Source organism: Podarcis tiliguerta, assembly GCF_965153285.1.
Source record: "Podarcis tiliguerta genome assembly, chromosome: 8".
NCBI lineage: Eukaryota > Metazoa > Chordata > Lepidosauria > Squamata > Lacertidae > Podarcis > Podarcis tiliguerta.
Genome location: NC_139541.1, coordinates 10783924 through 10806086, shown reverse-complemented (window position 1 = coordinate 10806086; position 22163 = coordinate 10783924). Strand labels below are relative to the sequence as shown.

Genomic DNA, 22163 nt, shown 5'->3' with positions numbered 1-22163 from the left:
TGAGTGAAGTGAAGAGCTGTTTCTCAGAAGGGGAAGCCCCGGGAGAGACTAGGGTTTAAATACCTCCTTACTCAGCTATGCAGCTCACTGAGTGACCTGGGGCCAGGTTGTGGGGATTAAATGAGAAGGCGAGTGTTAAGTTGTGGGCGAACATATCCGACGACACAGTGATTTCTCCAGAGCAGCTCTTTATTGTAAGCTGGACAGACTGAACAGCAAACAGCTCAACCGGCCTGCTTTTATAGGAGCCAGCTGTCAACATTGTATCAACAACAACCCAGGGTTTCCTGCCTAAAATAACTGACGTGGACCTGAGTGAAAACTATCTACAGTATCCCCCTGCTGGCCCAGGGGGAGAACAGCAGTACATAACACTATTCATGGACCTTGAGGCTCTCCATGGGGCATACTGGGAGAGGCGGTCCCGTAGGTACGTGGGTCCTAGGCCGTGAAGGGCCTAGGATAGTGATAAATTGTAGTGATAAATACTTAGTTCCTGAGCCATGTCACAGGCTCACACCTTATTCATATCTTAAATGTGCCCTTAAGACAGGATTTGTGAAGGAAAAGACAATGGGGAGGCTTTTCCATTTTCCTTTGACCTTGCAGAGAAAACATTTGGTCAGTTTGGGACAGTTTGGGAATCAAAAATGGTTCCAGGTCGGTCTTCCTGTGCTGATCTATGTATGTGCTTGGTTGGTACACTTATGAACATTACCATATGTCTAAGACCATAAAATTCCTATCGCACGGGAGACAAACCTACTCAAGTAAAGTCACTGGAAGTGGTGGAGGAAGAAGGGGGAAATAGAGAGAAAAGAAAAATGGTTTTGTGGAAGCGAAAGCAATGAAAAAAACAGAGCAGGAGGGAACAGATGGAAACAAAATCACACCATCTAACTGCTAGGTCAGTTGGAATATGTCTCCACTGGCAGCTGCAGCAACATGTTCTTCCCGAAGCAACACCGAACCTTGTGTGCACCTTCAAAGACCATTAAATGCATTGTGGCTTGAGGTTTCACGGACTAGAGTTGTGGTTTTAGCTGCAAGAGATACAGATAGGAAAACAGGAAGCTGCGTGTAAAGGCATGGTGCCGATGTGAGCCTGAAGGCATGGCACCACCCTCAGCCAACGACCCAGCAGTGTCTGTCAGCGCTCTTGTTTCCCATTTGGCTGGCTTTGCTTAGAGCCATCTTGCATTCGTTTCAAAACTGCCAGCCTCAGGCGTGGGATCGTCCAGAAAGCAGGTGCGAGCTGGCACAAACTTGACATGAGCCAACAGTGTGACGTGGCAGCTAAAAAAGCCAATGCAATTCTGGGCTGCATCAATAGGAGTATAGCATCTAGATCAAGGGAAGTTATAGTGCCACTGTATTCTGCTCTGGTCAGACCTCACCTGGAGTACTGTGTCCAGTTCTGGGCACCACAGTTCAAGAAGGACACTGACAAACTGGAACGTGTCCAGAGGAGGGCAACCAAAATGGTCAAAGGCCTGGAAACGATGCCTTATGAGGAACGGCTAAGGGAGCTGGGCATGTTTAGCCTGGAGAAGAGGAGGTTAAGGGGTGATATGATAGCCATGTTCAAATATATAAAAGGATGTCACATAGAGGAGGGAGAAAGGTTGTTTTCTGCTGCTCCAGAGAAGCGGACACGGAGCAATGGATCCAAACTACAAGAAAGAAGATTCCACCTAAACATTAGGAAGAACTTCCTGACAGTAAGAGCTGTTCGACAGTGGAATTTGCTGCCAAGGAGTGTGGTGGAGTCTCCTTCTTTGGAGGTCTTTAAGCAGAGGCTTGACAACCATATGTCAGGAGTGCTCTGATGGTGTTTCCTGCTTGGCAGGGGGTTGGACTCGATGGCCCTTGTGGTCTCTTCCAACTCTATGATTCTATGATTCTATGATTCTACATGGCGATGCCAGGAGCCAGTTCAAGATTCCCGAGGCGTTCGGTTAGATTGCCCGAGACAGGATGTTTGCATCGCTCCATCCGTCTCCTGTCATTCCCATGGCAACTGAGCGATGTGCAGACAGCGTCTGCAAAAGCCGGCATGAAGGAGGGCAAAAGTTAAGCTGCCCGTTTAGAAAAAACACACACTTATACCAGGATGGGACTCTTTTGCAATAAGCTTGCCAGCCTCTCCTTTTGTTCCCTTGTCAGATCACGCAAAAGCAATCCCCGGCTTGATTTGGTCACCGGGGGCTGGGGTGGTCCATTTAAGCCCTGCTTCTCACAGCTGTTGCTATTTCACACACTCCTGCCTATAGCCTGGCATGCAGGGGCTCCCAAAAGAGACCAAGATGAGCAAACCAGCCCATCGAGGAGCCTTGCAGGCGTGGGGGAAATGGCTGCTTCTCCTGAACGCTGCTGTCCCTGCAATCTCCACCATGCAGACAGGTAGGCTGAAACTTTAGCTCAGAACTTTCCAAACTTTCCCTTTTTTCCCCATTTTTATTTTGCAATTCAGCAGTCACAATTTTTATTAAATTTCTGTTTTACATTTTAGAATATTCACTTAAACAACCTTAAAATATCAATGTCTTCACTTCCTCTCTTCCCATGGTTCATTTTGCACAACATAAATCCCTGCATATTTTATATAAACTAAACCATTCAGTACAGTGGTACCTCGCAAGACGAATGCCTCGCAAGACAAAAAACTCGCAAGACGAAAGAGTTTTTTGTTTTTTGAGTTGCTTTGCAAGACGAATTTCCCTATGGGCTTGCTTTGCAAGACGAAAACGTCTTGCGCCTTTTTCTTAAAACCGCCAATGCATTCCTATGGGAAACAGTCAATGCATTTCCTATGGGAAACCGTGCTTCGCAAGATGAAAAATTCACAAGACGAAAAAACTCGCAGAACGAATTAATTTCGTCTTGCGAGGCACCACTGTATTCCATTATTATATCCATCAAAACTTATTTACACTGTTGAATTTATCTTAATGCTGCCCGTGTTTTCAAGTGTACACAATTTTCCTCCATATATTCAATAAACATCTTTCCAATCTTCTCTAAACGTATGTTCTTCTTGTTCTCTTATATGTTAGATCCACAAGCTGCGCATATTCCATCAGTTTAAGTTGTCATTCTTCTTTAGTTGGGACCTCTCTCGTTTTCCATTTTTGGGCTAACGAAACATGAGCCACAGTAGTGGCATACATAAATAGCCTTTTTTGACACCTGGGAATTTCCATCTGATTTCCATCCAGGAAAAAGGATTCTAATTTTTTTGTTTTTGTTTTTTTAAAGGAGCTTTCCGAACTTTTCATGCTGGTGACACACGTTTTAGACATGCATCATTTTGCGACACAGTAATTCAGTTTTACTAACAAACCCCTTTCCAGTCCCGAGAGGAGCATTTGCACAACACACCAACACACTGCAGCCAACACACTAAACTGTCGCGACACAGAGTTTGGAAAGCTCTGCTTTAGCCAGTTCTTCAATTTCCTTCCCAGGCAATTTTGGATTGACATCTTGGCTTGGCCCCTAAATCTCTACCAGACGGGGACTGGGTTGGTGATGGGAGCTGAAGTCAAAAGACCTAGTGTAGCATCCAGGTATCTTAACTGCCCTTGCCTGCTTCTTTTTTCCATGTTGCTGGTTTTCATGGAGTCAATATGGCTTGGATTGTGGCTGTAGCACAACAAGGTTGCCACAAAGTGCTGCCTTTACTGCCCCAGGAAAGATAATAATCATGAGCTGAGAGTAGGGCTGGGCGATATATCGTCCAAAGCTGATTTGAAGTTCATATTGTGATAACGATTTCATAATTTTTGACCTGGCAATATATCATGAATCATGATTTGTGTGTGCACTATGCAAAAAATCACAATGCAGGAAAAACTGTGAAGCCAGGTAATGCCTCTACATAGCTTCATCCTTATGACTACATTATTACATGAGCACTGTTCCACAGCATTTGATATTTTCATTTACATACATTCATTTGAAATGAGATGGGTTTGTGAAGCAATTCTATATCCTCCCACCACACTGACAAAGAATTCCACGAAACAGTAGTCAATATCCAGACTCACTGTTCAGTGTTGGACATCATATTTGCTGAATTCACAAAGCTTGACAGCTTGTCTTTCATCGTACAAAGTTTGGTACCTCGCTTCATTTAAAGATTTTCAGAGACTTTGAGACTAAAGATTTCATTTTGTACTTGTTATGGTTTGAAGGAATTCTATAAAGATTGCCTATTGCGTATGTACATGGTCATCGTGTTGCTGAGACATTGCTGCCATCCTTATTTCAGGCATCATGATATATCATATATCACAGTGTTTACCTGGTGATATATCACGATGCTGAAAAGCAGCTATCGCCCAGTCCTAGTTGAGAGGTTCCCTGGAGATCATCTGGTCAAGTTGTGGTTCCAGAATGACCATTTCTAACAATTAAGCTGCAAAGTTTATTTGTTTTATTTACTTATTTATTTAGTTTATATACTGTCCTTCTTCGTAAGATCTCAGGGCGGTTCACAGAATAAAATACAAGTAAAAACACAAATAAATAATTAAAACAGCTAAATAATAACACCCCACCTCTATAATTATACGCCAACATAACAGCTACCTTGAACACTGTGTGGTTCAGAAGTGTTTGAAAACCTGTCTCCAGAGGCTGTTCTCAGACACTCTCACTACTGGCAAGTTGGAATGAGCCAGTGACAAAACGCCCAAGTGAAATTTCCCAGAAGCTGGTGGTGGGCGAGGGGGGGAACCTCTTGAGTACAGCCTCTCATTCTTCACACTAGGATGTGTGGAAATTATGAGGGTGATGGGAAGAACTAGAGGGCCGGAATTCCTGGGTTTAATGTGCTGGCCGTTTTGTTGTTTCTGGGTAATGGTGAAAAGGAGTGAAATAAACGAGTGCCGGGTAATTGAGACAGCAGTTGACATTAGGCAACACAATAGAGTCTTGTGGCATTTTAAAGACCAAGAGATTTATAGTGGCATCAACTTCTGTGGACTAAAGGAGAAGGGGTCTTTAGGCCACAAAGGTTTGCGCTACCATAAATCTCTTTATCAACTTTAAATTGCCACAAAACAACCCTGTCCTCTGTTGCACTCGACAGTAGCAAGGCAACCATCCTCTGGGTGTTATTCGGGTTAAACAGGCTTCCTTCGGCCACCTCTGGGCCACCGATGAGCTCATGGTAATATGCTGGGTGTTGCAATTAGTAAAGCAAATAATTTAAGCACGTGTGATAGCGTGCTCATTTAGCACGCTGATAAATGCTTGGTTAGGTCATCCATTTTCAAACAGCTCTGACAGGAACATTAGACTGCACTCTCACTCGCTCACAAAATCTCTAGTAATTTCATTCTTAGAAGCAAAACAAAATAGTGAACTTTATTGATCTGTTGCAACAGGGTGCTCCCCTCACCCGTAGGAGGAGGAACCCAGAAAAATGGCACGCAAGGCCTTATAAAGACTTTTGAAATTCCCATCCTGTAGATCAGGACCACCCCCAGAAACATCATACATCCATCACAGAAGGGGTGTAACCTAAGACCACCCCTCAGATACATCATACCTACATCACAGAAAAGGCGGTCTAAAACAGAAATTTGAATGTTGTTTTTCTCCTGTCGTTGTTTATCTCCTGTCTGGCAGGTTACTTGATTGGATTGCCTGGGGAGCCTGGCCAGTCTTTTGTAATGATAAATACTTAGTTCCTGGGCCAGGTCACAGGCTCACACCCTATTCATATCTTAAATGTGCCCTTAAGGCAGGATTTGTGAGGAAAGAGACAACGGGGAGGTTTCCCACTTTGACCTTGCAGAGAAAACATTTCCTCAGTTTAGGAATCAAAATGGTTCCAGGTTGGTCTTCCTGTGCTGATCTATGTACGTGCTTGGTTGGTACACTTATGAACATTACCATATGTGTTATATAAGTTATATGTTAAGTTGTGGGTGAACATATCAGACGACACAGCGATTCTTCAACAGCTCTTGTTTATTCACAGTCCAGGCCAGAACTGAACTGAAGGGTTCAATCAGCCTGCTTATATAGAGCTCCAGTACAACGTAACTGTAACAATTTTCTAAAAGTATCCAATCACTGAACATCACTTTCGATCCCTTATTTGCATAACTGTCTATAGTATCCCCCATAAAATTCCTATCACAGACTGGAAACTGCACACAGTTATACACAAATTGTCATGGAGGATAGTTCTGTCTGGCGGTTGGTACTAAATTAAGCTTTCAGAGGCAGTATACCCCATAATATTATGTACGGGGAGGGGGGACAAAGGAAGAGGTGGAGAGGCTGCAGCCTCATGCCCTGATTATGAGCTTGAGCCATCTCTTGCCAGTAACCGAATGCTGAATGAGATGGACTAACCAGCTTTGAGGTGTAATAAACAAAATCTGCCCTTATTCCCTTATGGGGGACACAAGACCCCTTATAGGGTCTGTTGTAGGTTCTCCATCGGTGTTTGGGGATCCAAGGTACGACTGTATAATGAATTGAAAAGGATGTTTAAAATAACTTTTGTAAAAAAAAAACCCCAGAAGCTTTTCTTTTGGGAATTATAGTGACAGAACTACCTAAGCTGTACAGAAACTTATTCATGTATGCTACTACAGCGGCAAGAATGTTAAAGGTAAAGGTAAAGGTACCCCTGCCCGTACGGGCCAGTCTTGACAGACTCTAGGGTTGTGCGCCCATCTCACTCAAAGAGGCCAACGGCCAGCGCTGTCCGAAGACACTTCCGGGTCACGTGGCCAGCGTGACATCGCTGCTCTGGTGAGCCAGAGCCGCACACGGAAACGCCGTTTACCTTCCCGCTAGTAAGCGGTCCCTATTTATCTTTAAAAAAAAAAAAAAAAAATATTTATTGAGATTTTCCAACAACATAACACCAAAACAAAACATATCCACAAAAAACAGAAAAAAAAGAACAGAAAAAGAAAAAAAGGAAAAAAGAAAAACAAAAAACAAAGAACCCTCTTCCCCATCCCCCAACACAAAAATCCCAAAAAACAAAACACAAAAATACCCCACACAACACAAAGTCTCACATTCCCTTTTTTCCTTTAACTTGTTTCCATGACTTCCTGCCACCTCCCTCTTTATATTCCTGATTTTAATCTAATCGGCAAATTCCCTCCAACTTTTGATACTTTTTCCCTTAGTTACCTTTACCTCTTTTAAAAAAAAACAAAACACAATAATAATAGAAAAAGAGAATTTATCTTAAAACTTCTAATCTTAAATTCTATAATTATATACCCTTATATCTTAGTTTTTCATTTTCCTTATCTTACTCCTGGAACCAGTTAACTTCCTTCCGTCATCCCCTCAAAATACTTATTAAAACCATATTTTGTCAAAATTTACTTAATAATCTCCAATTTTTTCCCCCATCTCATCCCCCCAGTATCGGGTGCTGCCAATCCTTTTTACAGATTTTTAGAGTCTTTCGAATCCATAAATTCAGTCCATCAGCCAGGTTGCCTGGTGTCCGAGGCCCTTAAGTCATCTTTCTGGCCTGTCTGGAGAGTCTTTTTCGAGCTTAAAATTATGTCCCAAACCACATTCCCCTCAACATCTCCTTTAACCTTTGTGAACAAGCTTGCCCGAACTCTGTAGTTCCTCTTGTAGACCAAAGAATTGTCCAAAGTTTGCTCCACACTCTCTTTAAGGTTGCTAAAATTCACTTCTTCAAACTTTCTCAGAGTGCCAATTTCCAAAATATATCTTATCAAACCTGTGTCTCTTAGTCCATACATGGCACTCCTTTTCCAGATCTGTCCTTTAAACTCTTTACTCTCATAGTCCACTTTTTGTCCATCAACTTGAGGCTCTATTACTGTATTTTCCACCAGAGATTCCTCTTGTAAAGACGGAACCTGTTCTGTTTGATCCATATTCTTGTCAGTTGTCCTTCCTTGTTGATTTAATTCCAGTCCTTGGGCCGAGTTTAATAATTTTTTCCCTTCTTGAGCCAGGCTGTGCACATTTTCCTTCAAATCAGAGATGCCAAATTCCAAAATAGACAGTTTTTTTTGAAATTGCTCAAACAGAGCTGCTATTCTTCCCTCCATGTTCCCAAGTCTGTTCTTTCAATGTTATCTTACTGTCAAGGTCAGATGCTTATTTAGTCTGTAAAGTTGCAGCCTGTGTGAAAGTTTCTATCCAAAAGTGTAACATTTATAACAATCCAACATGAGTTTCTGTAACTTTCCACAGCCACCTGATTACAGTTTCCTTTAGTTATTTTTCATCCACCTTTCAAAAACAATTGTCATTTAACTCCTTTTTTCCTTTCCCAAACAGTAAGCGAAAGATTCAGTTCTCTCTTAATCCTTTTCTTCTTAATAATTCTTAGTAATTTATTTCTTGTTATAAAGATTCTTTTTCTTGTTTTGGCCGCCCGGTCCCGGGCTCGAGATGGTAAATGGTAAAAAATAAGATCAAAGTACCCTGCTCTGCAGGGCTATAAAATGTTAAAGCAATCTCCCCCTCTTCCCTGCTTCCGAGAGGGGGTTTAAAGGGCTTAGGTGACAGATTTGTTTCCTTGTGAAGTACTTTTTAGAGGCTCCAGTTCTCACACTTTTGCCTTGATCTTTCTACAAAGTGGAAGGTGGGCTTCCTGTTTTAACCTTCCATCTGATGCCGAATTTCAGTAATTTATAATCCAATTTCCGTTTACTTACGAGAGTTTCTTTAGTCCAAATGTCCACAGGAAAAGTTAGCGCTTCCTGACAGCAGCTGTGCGGCTTCACTCCCCGAAAACAGCGATCGATCCAAAGTGCCGCGCCACTCACCCCACGTCGCTCCGGAGCCCGTAACCGGGTCTCCCCGCGAGTAAGGGAGGCGCTACTGGCACCAGCCGGATCCCAAGTCCACGGTCTTCCTCCGACCGTGGTTTTTAACGGGTCTCCGCCTCGCCGTAGGCGGTCAGACCCTTCTTTTCAGAGAGCAGTCTCCTCCGAAACGAAGGAGGTCCGCCATTGCCAGGTGCGCCAACCCGGAAGCCCGGTCCCTATTTATCTACTTGCACCTGAGAGTGCTTTTGAACTGCTAGGTTGGCAGGCGCTGGGACCTAACAACGGGAGCGCACCCCGCCGCGGGGATTCGAACCGGCGACCTTTTGATCGGCAAGCCCTAGGCGCTGAGGCTTTAACCCACAGCACCACCCGCGTCCCGGCAAGAAAGTTACTCGCCCAAAAAATGGAAAGAAGCAGAAGTCCCAGCAAAGGAAGAATGGATACAAAAACTTGTGGAATATGCAGAAATGGCGGAACTTACTGGAAGAAAAAGAAATGAAGACAACAAACCTTTTATAAAAGAATGGAAATAGTTTATTGAATATTTAGAGATAAATTGTAAACAGATAAGGACATTGACAGGATTATTGTAATAACTTGCAGTTTTATAAGAGTACAGTGGTACCTCGGGTTACAGACGCTTCAGGTTACAGACTCCGCTAACCCAGAAATAGTACCTTGGGTTAAGAACTTTGCTTCAGGATGAGAACAGAAATCGCGCGGCGGCAGCGTGGCAGCAGCAGGAGGCCCCATTAGCTAAAGTGGTACCTCAGGTTAAGAACAGTTTCAGGTTAAGAACGGACCTCCAGAACGAATTAAGTTCTTAACCCGAGGTACCACTGTATATATTTAAAGTAGATGAGTAAATGAGCAAATTAAGTTAATTTGGATATGGAGAAGGTATTAAAAATAAATTTAAGGAACAGCAGAAAGAGGGGAAAGGAAGTCAAGTTTTGAAATGTTAAAATGATTGTAAAATTAGTGAAATGTATACATCTGAATAATAATAATAATAATAATAATAATAATAATAATAATAATATCTTTATTGTCATTGCCCTCTTCAGGGACAACAAAATTATTTGGCTGCTCCATAAAAACACTAATTAAACAATATAGTAAAATACAGCAAGGGAGATTAGATGACTTTCAAAGTCCGGGCTTCCCATTCAGGGCCGAGATCGCTCTGGAGAAGAAGCTGTTCTTAAGACGGTTCGTTCTTGTCTTCATCGTCCTGTATCTCCGTCCCGACGGCAAAAGCTCGAAGAGACAGTGACCAGGATGCGATGGATCTTTTACTATGTCCAGTGCCTTCCTATGGCACCTTGTGGCATAAATCTGCTCTAAGGTGGAGAGTGGGCAGCCAACAATGCTCTCTGCTGCCTTAACAACCCTGCACAACCCCATCCTGTCCTGGGTAGTACAGCTTCCGTACCACACGCATAAGCCATAAGTGAGCACGCTCTCAATGGCACAGTGATAGAAGGCAAGCAGCAGTTTCTGCGGAAGATGGTTTTTCCTTAGTATTCTCAAAAAGAATAATAATATAATAGATGGGTCTCTGGCCTGATCCAGAAGATTCTTCTTCTATGTATGTCCTTGTGCCTTGCCAATGACTCTCCCTTTTCCTCTCCCTCTTCCCCAACAGTGAGCGTGGTCGATTTCTGCGGCCAGACCCTACACGAGGATGGGATGGTGTTGACATCCCACCGAGACTCCCGCCGTTACTACTTTGTCGTGACCAGCACCGACTGCCAGCTGACCATGCAAGCGGCAACCCCCAAAGACAAGGTCCAGTTCCAGTTCCGCTTCTTCCTGGTGTACAGCATGGTGCGCTCGCCTTCCACCACGCTGGCCAGCAACGACCACCCCACTCTGGCCCTTCCCAAGCCCAGAAGGGAGCGGGAGACCCCTGACCCTTGCACAGCAGGCTCCTATGTGCAATTCTACGATGGCCAAAACCACACCGCCAAGCCCCTGGGGATGCCCCTGTGCGGGAAGAACATCCCACGACCCATCATCTCCACTGGCAACTTCCTCACCTTGAGGCTCGTGACTCGCGGCCAGCAACCTCGTGTCGACTTTGTCGGTGACTTCACCTCCGTTCGAACTGGTAAGGCGGGAAGCAGCTGTTGTAAACAAAAACGGCCCTTTTCCCTTATGGGGTATCCAAGAGCCCATATAGAGTCCTTACGTAGGTTCCCTATTGGTAGGAGAGAATACCAGAGGCCAACCAGAGAATATTGAGAAGCAAAGCAGCTAGTAAGCTTGATCTTTATTGATCTGTTGCAACAGGGTGCTCTCCTCACCCACAGGAGAGAGGAGGAACCCAGAAAAATGCCGTGCAAGGCCTTACAAAGACTTTTGAAATTGCTACCCTGTAGATCAAGACCACCCCCAGAAACATCATACATACATCACAGAAAGGGTGTAACCTAAGACCACCCCTCAGATACATCTCACCTACATCACAGAAAAGGCGGTATTAAAACAGAAATTTGAATGTTGTTTTTCTCCTGTCCTTGTTTATCTCCTGACTGGCAGGTTACTTGATTGGATTGCCTGGGGAGCCTGGCCAGTCTTTTGTAGTGATAAATACTTAGTTCCTGGGCCAGGTCACAGGCTCACACCCTATTCAAACACAGACATACCCTTAAGACAGGATTTGTGAAGGAAAAGACAATGGGGAGGCTTTTCCACTTTGACTTTGCAGAGAAAACATTTGCTCAGTTTAGGAATCAAAATGGCTTCAGGTCAGTCTTCCTGTGCTGATGTACGTGCGGTTATGAACATTACCATATATCAAAGACCTCAAAATTCCTATCACACAACTCCAAATGAGCTGAGCAATGCTGCTCTATCTTCATTTTATTTTATTTTATTGCATTTACATCCCACCTCTTTTCCAAGGAGCTCAAGGTGGTGTATGCCTCCTCATTTAATCCTCCCAATCCTGGAAGGCAGGTGAGCCTGAGAGGCAGCAGCTGGGCTCCAAGGTCACCCAGGGAGTTTCATGTTGCCCTGTGGGGGGATTTGAACTCTGGTCTCTCCTGGGTCCTAGTCCAATACTGTAACCCTAAGGGTAAGGTGCAGGTGATGTGGTCACCAGGCTGCTGTCGGGATAACTGGCGCTGTGGTCTAAACCACTGAGCCTCTAGGGCTTGCCAGTCAGAAGGTCAGTGGTTCGAATCCCCGCGACAGGGAGAGCTCCAATTGCTCTAAACAGCATTTCCTTGTGCTCTGGTTTCCGTCACGGTGTTCCGTTGCGCCAGAAGCAGTTTAGTCCTGATGGCCACATGACCCGGAAAGCTGTCTGTGGACAAACACTGGCTCCCTTGGCCTGAAAGCGAGATGAGCGCCACAACCCCATAGTCACTTTTGACTGGACTTAACCGTCCAGGGGCCCTTTACCTTTTAAAAATTTCAACACAGGTGTTAAATGCATTTTAACTATTGTTTTAAGCTAGTTTGGGAGGTACATTCTAAGAAGAAGAAGAAGAAGAGGAGTTTGGATTTGATATCCCGCCTTTCACTCCCTTTAAGGAGTCTCAAAGTGGCTAACAGTCTCCTTTCCCTTCCTCCCCCACAACAAACACTCTGTGAGGTGAGTGGGGCTGAGAGACTTCAAAGAAGTGTGACTGGCCCAAGGTCACCAGCAGCTGCATGTGGAGGAGCGGAGACACGAACCCGGTTCCCCAGATTACGAGTCCACTGCTCTTAACCACTACACCACACTGGCTGGGCAGTGCTTTTTATCTGGGGGTGCTCAAAGGTACGCTGTACCAGCACCTCCCCCCCCCCATGTTAAAAGTGTGGCACTCACTGTAACAACTTCATGGTGAGTACTGCCCCCTTTTTTCTATAAAAAAAGCAGTGATTATAGGTACATTAAACAACAAGAACAGCAAAATCTGCCTTTCCCTCTCCTTGCAGGCTTGAACGCTTCGGCCTGCAGCACAGAGTCGTATTTTCCCTGCCACAACGGCAAGTGCATCCCTCCCAGCCTAGTCTGCGATGGCAGCAGTGTCGATAACTGTGGGGATGGTACAGACCAGGCTGCCCAGTCCCCAGCCTGGTGCAAAGGTTGGTGGCTGTAGAAGGGTGTGTGTATGTGCTGTTATAAGTAAATAAAAACCTGCTCCTTTTCCCTTATGGGTTACCCAAGAGCCCATATAGAGTCCTTTTGCAGATTCTCTCTCGGTAGGAGAAAATTACAGAGGCCAACCAGAGAACATTGAGAAGCAAAGCAGCTAGTAAGCCTGATCTTTATTAACTGTTGCAACAGGGTGCTCCCCCACGCGCAGGAGAGAGGAGGAAGACCCCGAACCATGTGCGCAAGCTCTTATAGAGACATTTTAAATTGCCCGCCCTGGAGTCCAAGACCACCCCCAGAAACATCATGCCTACATCACAGAAAAGGCGGTCTACAACAGAAATCTGAGTGCATTGTTTTTATCATGTCTGCCAGGTTACCTATTAATGGTCACTTGACTGGATTACCTGGGGAGCCTGGCCAGTCTTTTGTTATGGTAACTACTAGGCTCACACCATACTCATATCTCAAAAGTGCCCTTAAGTCAGGATTTGTGAGCAAATGGGGAGATTTCCAATTTTGACCTTGCAGAGAAAAATTTGAGGTCAATTTGTTCTGGACTTTTTCTATGGGGTTTCAGACATGTGGTTTATATACACAGTTATGAACATTTATTTTATATATTTATGACCTTAAAATTCTTATAACAGTGCCATTCCTTGTTCATGATCACTTTAAAAAATGGGTGAGAAAGTGAGGCTGAATGCCTGAGCCTGATGGCTGCAGCGGCCCCTTAAGTTGTTAGGAAAGGGAGTGTAGCCTTATGAGCCTTATGAGGCTTTGCCCTCGGGCGGGAAAAATATTGCGCCCGGGAAAGGAAAAATGGGAGTCAACAGACACTCAAACAATAGTTTCGGAGAAAAAGCTTTGTTTCTACCATCCATGAACTGGTAGAAGGAGCAAGTGTGATAACTCTCAAAAAGCATGCACGAGTTCACAGTCATGTGCACAGAGCATATATTCCCCTTCTAGTTCCCTCCCCTTTCTCCTCCCTCAGGAGTCCTGCCCATGAGTTCCTCTGAGCATGAACAGAAAGCTCCCCTGTCTTGGGACTCTTTTGGACTCTTGGCAGCCTTCCCAGGAAAGGGGAATGAGAGCGGTTCAGTATGTCCAAGAAGTTGCAACTAGAATGAGATAAAAGTCAGTTCTCAGGCCTGCTCTGACAGAGTCTATTCATTAGCTTTTTGAAGCCTTCTCGTGCTGATAAAAGTAATAGTTTTGCCTTGCAACAGCAGAGCAAATGAGCAGATGCTTAGCTGCTGAGAAAATGATTTTGAAAAGCTTTGAGAAGCTTTGAGCCTGCTTTGGGGGGGGTGACTTCGGGCCTAGGTGGGGTCACCTGTCCGCACCTTCCTTCAGGAGGAGGCTACGCCCCTCTGCTTTGGTTTCTCCTTGGCAGCACAGAGGGCACTACTGTTTTTGACTCTTTCTCCTTTTCAACTCCAGGCTCACCCACGCTCCTGCCACCCTTGAATAATGCCGAGGCCTCTTCTGCAGTTAACGCCCTGCCAAGTCAGGTGACCTGCGCAGGACCCCAGGAAAGCCAGCTCCTGCCCCCAGGCACTGCCACCTGGGACAAAACAGGTACAGCAGCACCATTGCTGGCAGGAATGAGGTCTTGTAATAACTTGGTTGTTTATAGTGTGCCATTTGGGAACTCCCTGCCTGTTGATACCAAGCAGTTGGCTATCACTGTACTCTTTTCAGCTAAAAACACAGTTCTTTCTTACCTACGAAAGGCGATTCCATGGTGTTTGGCACAATGGCAACTCTTCAGCTCATCCACTCACTCTAACCCCCATCCAAGTCTCCAGAAAAACAGCCTCATTCAAAGCATTTGAGGGTTACTCCCAGGTCATCTCTTCTCTCCAGAGTGATAGTCAGACTATCTGTTGTCAATCACCAAGTCAGCAGGAGCTAACAGGAAGACAGAAAAACCGCCATTCATCATCATATTTATGCTTTTCAGGTCTGTTGGCTTTTCGCAGTGTAGTAACGCTGCAGAGAGCTTGCCGGGGAGACCATGCATTAAAGAAAAAGGGACTCAAAAAGAACTTAAACAAGGTTTTAATAACAAAAATAAAAACTCCTTATACACTAAATGTTGTGACGTGGGGTTTGTGATTTCAGCTCTCTTGACATAATCTGCTGGAGACAGTTCTCTAGTAACACTTCTTTATTACAGCAAACAAGACTGAAGACTGAGGAGGGGAAAGCTACATTTATAGGGACAGGGGACTAGCTAGAAAGGATACATTTTGGAGGGAACAATATCAGGCAATCACAGTCCTGCCTTTTGGAGGAAACCAATAAGACAGAGGATCCAAATACAGCAGTTTAAATGAACCAATAGTAGCTGTACCCCCTGAAACCAAAAGGCAGTTACTTTACCCTAATGCAAATATAGACAATAATAATACAGATATAAAATCCTTTGACTCAATACACAACACCCCTCCCCCCCTAGTGAGCACAGCAGACGTAATCTCTCAGGTACTGTGGGGTCCTACAACTTCTACTTGATCTCCTGACAACAGGCGTTGCCGGTTCTGGATTGGGTGTTACCTGTGGTAGAGGGGCTGCTATAGGGGTTTCCTCAGGAACAGATGGAGTCCCAGACATCTCAGGGTTCCCTACCTGTACCTCGTCATCATGAGGACTAGCAGACCCTGGTTCATTTGCTGAAGCCCCTGGTGACTGCACCTCTGGGCCATTTTCACTCTGGTCTTGCAGCTCTGCGTCGTTAGCCAGGGATGAATTATCTGACTCCTCCCTGCTGAGCGCCCGGCGCCTCAGCTGATCTATATGTCTCTTCCAAACTTGCCCATTTTCCAAGGTTACATAATAGGACACAGGTCCACTAGCCCGGGTGACCACACCAGCCACCCACCGCGAACCTCGTGAATAGTTCCTCACCCAGACCAGATCTTCAGGGGCGAGATACCTTGTTGTGTCAGTCTCAGCCTGGGGGGTTGCTCTTGAATTATGGTTTGGCATTTTATCCGGGTGGACATAATCCAGCACCGTTACCAGTCTTCTACCCAAGAGCAGCTCAGCTGGCGACTTGCCCGTCGCAGTACACGGCGTCGCATGCTGCAAAAATAACATTCGCGCGATGCGAGCTGACCAGTTACCCTCCATTAAGCGCGCAATGGATTCTTTGGCTGTTCTTACCATGCGCTCAGCCTGCCCATTGGAGGATGGGTGAAAGGGCGCGGATGTGACCCCTCTTATGAAGTTATCAGCCAAGAATGCCCTGAATTCTTGGGATACAAAAGCTGCCCCATTATCTGATACAATGGTCTCAGGTAACCCGTGGGTTGCAAACAGCTGCCTCAACACCTTGATTACGGCAGCTGATGCCATGCTAGGGACCATCGCCACTTCTAACCATTTGGAATATGCATCGACGACAACCAAAAAGACCTTCCCCTGGAATGGCCCAGCAAAATCTAAGTGCAGCCGGCTCCAGGGAGATCTGGACTGCTCCCACCAGTGAACTGGTGCTCTGGCCACTTCTGGCCGCACCTCTTGGCATGCCTTACATGTTCGTACCCATTGTTCTATGTTCTGGTCCATTCCAGGCCACCACACATAACATCGGGCTAGCGACTTCATCCTGACCATTCCCGGGTGTCCCATGTGAAGCGTCTCAAGCACCCTGTTTCTCAGTGGTGCTGGGATGATCACCCTATCTCCCCACAGGAGACAACCCTTATGCATGGACAACTCGTGCTGCCTTGTCGCATAAGGCCTGAATTTGTCTTCATGCGGACCACCTGGCCACCCCCTCCCCACCCAAGTGAGCACACGGGAGAGAACAGCATCTTTCCTCGTTTTCTCAGCTATATCAGTAGCCGTTACAGGAGCCCCCGGAAGTGTTTCCAGCATCATTATGTGCTCCGCTGGAGCGGGATCCTCATTGCTCCCGCCAGGAAGGGGCAATCGACTCAGCGCATCAGCGTGGCACAACCGTTTCCCCGGCACATGGGTCAAGGTGTACTGGAACCCGTTCAGGAATATAGACCAACGCAACATTCTGGGGGAGAGAATTTGTGGCGTTTGTTTGTTCGGGTTGAACAACCCTAACAGTGGTTTGTGGTCCGTTTCAATGGAGAAATGGCGACCGTACACATAATCATGGAACTTTTTGATTCCTGCCACAATTGCAAGCGCCTCTTTGTCAATTTGAGCATAGTTGCGCTCCGTGGGCGACAACGTACGGGAATAGAAAGAGATGGGCTTTTCCGACCCATCCAGTTCCCTATGACTCAGCACCGCCCCCAGGCCGTATTGAGAGGCATCACATGCCAGGACCAGCGGCTTTGACTCATCATAATGAGCAAGGACGCTCCCGCTACTCAGCATTCTTCGCAAGGAGTCAAAAGCCTTCTGCTGCCCCTGCCCCCATCGCCACACATTCTTTTTCTGCAACAGTCTATGTAATGGTTCAGCTACCGAAGCTTTATGGGGTAAGAACGAATGATAAAAGTTAATAAGTCCCAGGAATGACTGCAACTCCGTCTTGTTCTGTGGTCGTGGTGCCTCGATGATGGCCTTAATCTTAGCATCTGTGGGGTGGATGCCTGATGCATCAATGTTAAACCCCAAGAAATCCACAGCTGGCACCCCAAAACTGCATTTTTCCTTTTTCAGTTGCAACCCCACCTCCTTGAACTTGAGCAACACTGCACGGACACGCGCAAGCAGTTCCTGTGGGTCTTTTCCAGCAATCAAAACGTCATCAAAAAATGGCAAGACCCCCGGCAGACCTCTTAACAGGCGTTCCATGAGCCCTTGAAAAATCCCTGGGGCCACACAAACTCCAAATTGTAATCTGTTAACTCTGAACGCCCCTTTATGTGTGACAATAGTCTGTGCTTCCGCTGATTGTGGGGTTACTGGCAGCTGTTGGTAGGCTTGTGCCAGGTCAATTTTGGCAAACACCTTGCCCCCAGCCAGTTTAGCCAACAGATGTGATACGACTGGAATGGGGTATGAGTTTCCCCTGAGTGCCTTATTGATAGTACATTTGTAATCTGCACAGATCCTGACTTCCCCATTTGCTTTAAGGGGCGTGACGATTGGAGTCTCCCACTTAGCAGAGTCCACGGGTGAGAGAACTCCCTGCTTGACCAATTTATCCAGCTCTGCTTCGATCTTGGGTTGCAGTGCAAATGGCACTCGCCTTGGTTTGAGTCGGATTGGGGCCACCCCAGGGTCCAACTCGAAGTCAACTGGGGGCCCTTTATAACAACCCAGTTTTCCATTAAAGAGACCAGCAAACTCTTTGCATAATGCCTCGCTCATCTCAGGGCAGGTTTGGATTGAATTAAGCCCTGATATACTCAGTCCCAGGGCGGGGAACCAGTCAGTGCCCAGGAGACTGGGGCGACTGCCCTTCGCAATCACCAGTTTGAGTACAGCCTGTTTGTCCCGGAACTGAACTCTCACGGCACACATTCCCATAACATGGATGCGGCCCGCTGAGTATGACTGCAAGGTTGCCGGGAAGGGCTCCAGAGGGGGCAACTTACCCCTGGGGAAGAATGTCCTCGCGGTCTGGTCCGACACGATAGTGAATCCAGATCCGGAGTCCACCTCCATGTCGCACTGCTGACCCTCAATCTTCACCTTGACGTGTGCCTTGCCTTGCGCTGGGAACTGCACGACCCTCCCGTTGATCTCCGTTACATAGTGGCAGTCCTTTAGAAAATGGGTTGCTGTGGGCGGTCTGCGATGCTCCAGTCTAGGTGTTCCTGTCGCTCCCAACGCCGCCGATCTACAGACCCTGGCGATGTGACCTGTCTTCCCGCACGTCCGGCACATAGCATCCCGGAAACGACAACTCTTCCGCTCATGGTTTCCGCCACAACCTGGACACCTGCCTCGGTGATCTTTGTGCACTGTGCAGGCCTGACGCACTGACTCGACCCCACGGACTGGGCTCTGGCTCGGAGTAGCCTCTAGCTCGTCCATGGCATGCGCAACTTCTATCTGTGGCTTAGGGGCCTTGCGACTGGCATCAAGCTCCTCTCTTTCATAATTCTCCGTGGCGGTGGCCTCCTTCAAGGCTGAAGCAAGGGTAACCTCTTCTTTAGCCACGATGCGTCTTCTGGCTTTCTTGCTGCTCAGACCACCGATAAACCGATCCAGGAGAGTCTCTTCCAGATTTTGGAAGTCGCAGTGCTGAGCGAGCTTCCGCAGTTCAGCTAGAAATGCAGATACAGACTCCCCAGCACGCTGCTGCCTCTCATGAAACTCCATCCGCCGGGCCATCTTGGTCTCAGTAGGCGCCAAATGGCTTGTTAGGCAGGCAAGAATATCTTTGAGAGATGTCTCACTTAGCTTCGCTGGAGCAAGCAATGCCTTGGCCAGCTTGAAGGTCTCAGGCCCACAGTAGCTCAGGAATGTGGCCCTTCTTTTGCTGGCATCGGTGATCCCTTGAGCCACTGCGAAGAACTCGAAGCGTTCGACGTAGTCTTCCCACGTGTGGGGCTCTGATGGCTGGAAGGGCTCCAATACCCTTGGACTCTCCATTGTCCTGTGGCAGGGTCGTCTTCTCAGCTGGCCAGTGAGTCTTGTTCTTAGCTGCAATCCGGACTCTGAGGCAGGGCTGCGTTTAACCGCTCCTCAGCATTCCGGATCCCACCCTCGTCGCCAGTTGTTGTGACGTGGGGTTTGTGATTTCAGCTCTCTTGACATAATCTGCTGGAGACAGTTCTCTAGTAACACTTCTTTATTACAGCAAACAAGACTGAAGACTGAGGAGGGGAAAGCTACATTTATAGGGACAGGGGACTAGCTAGAAAGGATACATTTTGGAGGGAACAATATCAGGCAATCACAGTCCTGCCTTTTGGAGGAAACCAATAAGACAGAGGATCCAAATACAGCAGTTTAAATGAACCAATAGTAGCTGTACCCCCTGAAACCAAAAGGCAGTTACTTTACCCTAATGCAAATATAGACAATAATAATACAGATATAAAATCCTTTGACTCAATACACAACACTAAATATATCTACAAACAAACACGACCCAACCACCAACCCATCCCCAGGGTAAATGGCAGAGCTAGGTGCTGCTCCTTATATACTGCAGCCACTTCCCAACACAGCTTAATCAATGCAACTCAGCAGCACCTGCTATGCCTCACAGCTGCAAGGCTGGATCTCATTAGTTTGCTCTGGCCCTTGCTCTGGCCCCTTAAAGGTATACACATCGGGTGAAACAATGATGAACCTTTACATTTAACATAACCATTCAACACATTTCACTAATTTTAAAATCATTTTAACATTTCAAAGCTTGACTTCCTTCCTCCACTTTCTGAGGTTCCTTAAATTTATTTTTAATATCTTCTGCATATCCAAATTAACTTAATTTGCCCATTTATTCATCTACTTTAAATATATACAGTGGTGCCTCGCAATAGCGGATTAGCGCTATTGGCAGTTTAAGGGCTATTAACTGCTATTAAAGGTTTAAAGGATTAGCGGTTTAGCTGCTAAAAGGCTATTAGCAGCTTAGCGCTTTAGAAAAAAGGGTTGGGGAGCGGAAAAAAACCTCAAAAATTTTCGTCATTTTCGTCTTGCGAAGCAAGCCCATAGGGAAATTCGTTTTGCGAAGCGCCTCTGAAAACGGAAAACCCTTTCGTCTTGCGGGTTTTCCGTCTTGCGAGGCACTGTACTGTTATAAAACTGCAGGTTATAACAATAACCATGCCAACATTCTTATCTGTTTACAATTTATCTGTAAATGTTCAATAAACTATTTCCATTCTTTTATAAAAAGTTTGTATTCTTGATTTCTCATTCTTCTGGCAAGTTTCGCCATTTCTGCATATTCCATAAGTTTTTGCATCCATTCTTCCTTTGCTGGGACTTCTGCTTCTTTCCATTTTCTGGGCGAGTAACATTCTTGCCGCTGTAGTCGCATACATGAATAAGTTCCTGTACAGCTTAGGTAGTTCTGTCACTATAATTCCCGAAAGAAAAGCTTCTGGTTTGTTGTTGCTTTTTTGCAAACGTTATTTTAAACATCCTTTTCAATTCATTAGTTATCATATATAAAACATTTTTGGATAGCTAAGCCTATCCACATGCTTAGAAAGTTAAAGTGAATTTGAATCTCTTAGTATTTTAAATTTTTCTAGCTTTTATTGTTGTAATTTTTTTATTTTCTTGTTCTACCCTTTTTGGTAAACTGCTCCGTGTTTTTCTTTACGGTCAAGCAGTGTTTATGTTTTTTGAAATGAATCATAGAATCATAGAGTTGGAAGAGACCACAAGGGCCATCGAGTCCAACCCCCTGCCAAGCAGGAAACACCATCAGAGCACTCCTGACATATGGTTGTCAAGCCTCTGCTTAAAGACCTCCAAAGAAGGAGACTCCACCACACTCCTTGGCAGCAAATTCCACTGCCAAACAGCTCTTACTGTCAGGAAGTTCTTCCTAATCTTTAGGTGGAATCTTCTTTCTTGTAGTTTGGATCCATTGCTCCGTGTCCGCTTCTCTGGAGCAGCAGAAAACAACTTTTCTCCCTCCTCTATGTGACATCCTTTTATATATTTGAACATGGCTATCATATCACCCCTTAACCTCCTCTTCTCCAGGCTAAACATGCCCAGCTCCCTTAGCCGTTCCTCATAAGGCATCGTTTCCAGGCCTTTGACCATTTTGGTTGCCCTCCTCTGGACACGTTCCAGTTTGTCAGTGTCCTTCTTGAACTGTGGTGCCCAGAACTGGACACAGTACTCCAGGTGAGGTCTGACCAGAGCAGTATCAACAGTATCAAAATAGCACAGCTGAGGCAATTGTTTGCTGGGGAACACGATTTGTTCCCTGCAACTCACCGGCTCCTTCTCCTCCTTCTGCAGACAAACGGAAGCCTCTCCTTGCTTCGCTCACCGCCATCCTGGGCGCTGCCTTCCTGTTCTGGTGCTGCTGGAATCCAGGCTGGTTCATCTGGAGGATGGGCGCCTGCAGGTACCTGCCCGGTTGCAATTCCGTCTGCGCTGCCTGCCACCTCTGCCCACGCAGCTGCACCCGCCGGGAGCCCCCCAAGGTCGCCCCACATGGAAGCACCGAGCCACCCGTGTGACTCCTAGATGCAGGGTCACAGGCCCTTAGTTTTAGAAGAGCATGGGCCAGAAGGGGTGCAGCTGGCAGCGGAGGCATGATGGGGCTAAGCCAGGGGTGGGCAACCTAAAGCCCGGGAGCCGGATCTGGCCCAATCGCTTTCTAAATCCGGCCCGCGGAT

General features: G+C 46.2%; 1 protein-coding gene across 5 annotated transcripts; it reads left to right on the top strand.

Moving 5' to 3' along the window:
• Positions 1 to 380: 380 nt before the first annotated feature.
• Positions 381 to 22163, top strand: LDLRAD2 (low density lipoprotein receptor class A domain containing 2). 5 transcript variants are annotated; one of them, XM_083454164.1, is made up of 5 exons: positions 381 to 907; positions 2274 to 2403; positions 10453 to 10917; positions 12738 to 12887; positions 14344 to 14840. In XM_083454164.1, exons 2-5 carry the CDS (start codon positions 2280 to 2282, stop codon positions 14736 to 14738), a joined length of 1134 nt encoding a protein of 377 aa, XP_083310290.1. In that variant the 5' UTR covers positions 381 to 907; positions 2274 to 2279; the 3' UTR covers positions 14739 to 14840. The 5 variants fall into 5 exon arrangements, with proteins under 5 accessions (XP_083310290.1, XP_083310292.1, XP_083310289.1 ...); XM_083454166.1 differs by lacking the exon at positions 381 to 907 and having other exon boundaries at positions 1920 to 2403; positions 14344 to 14481; positions 14605 to 14840; XM_083454165.1 differs by lacking the exon at positions 381 to 907 and adding an exon at positions 21781 to 22163 and having other exon boundaries at positions 1921 to 2403; positions 14344 to 14481.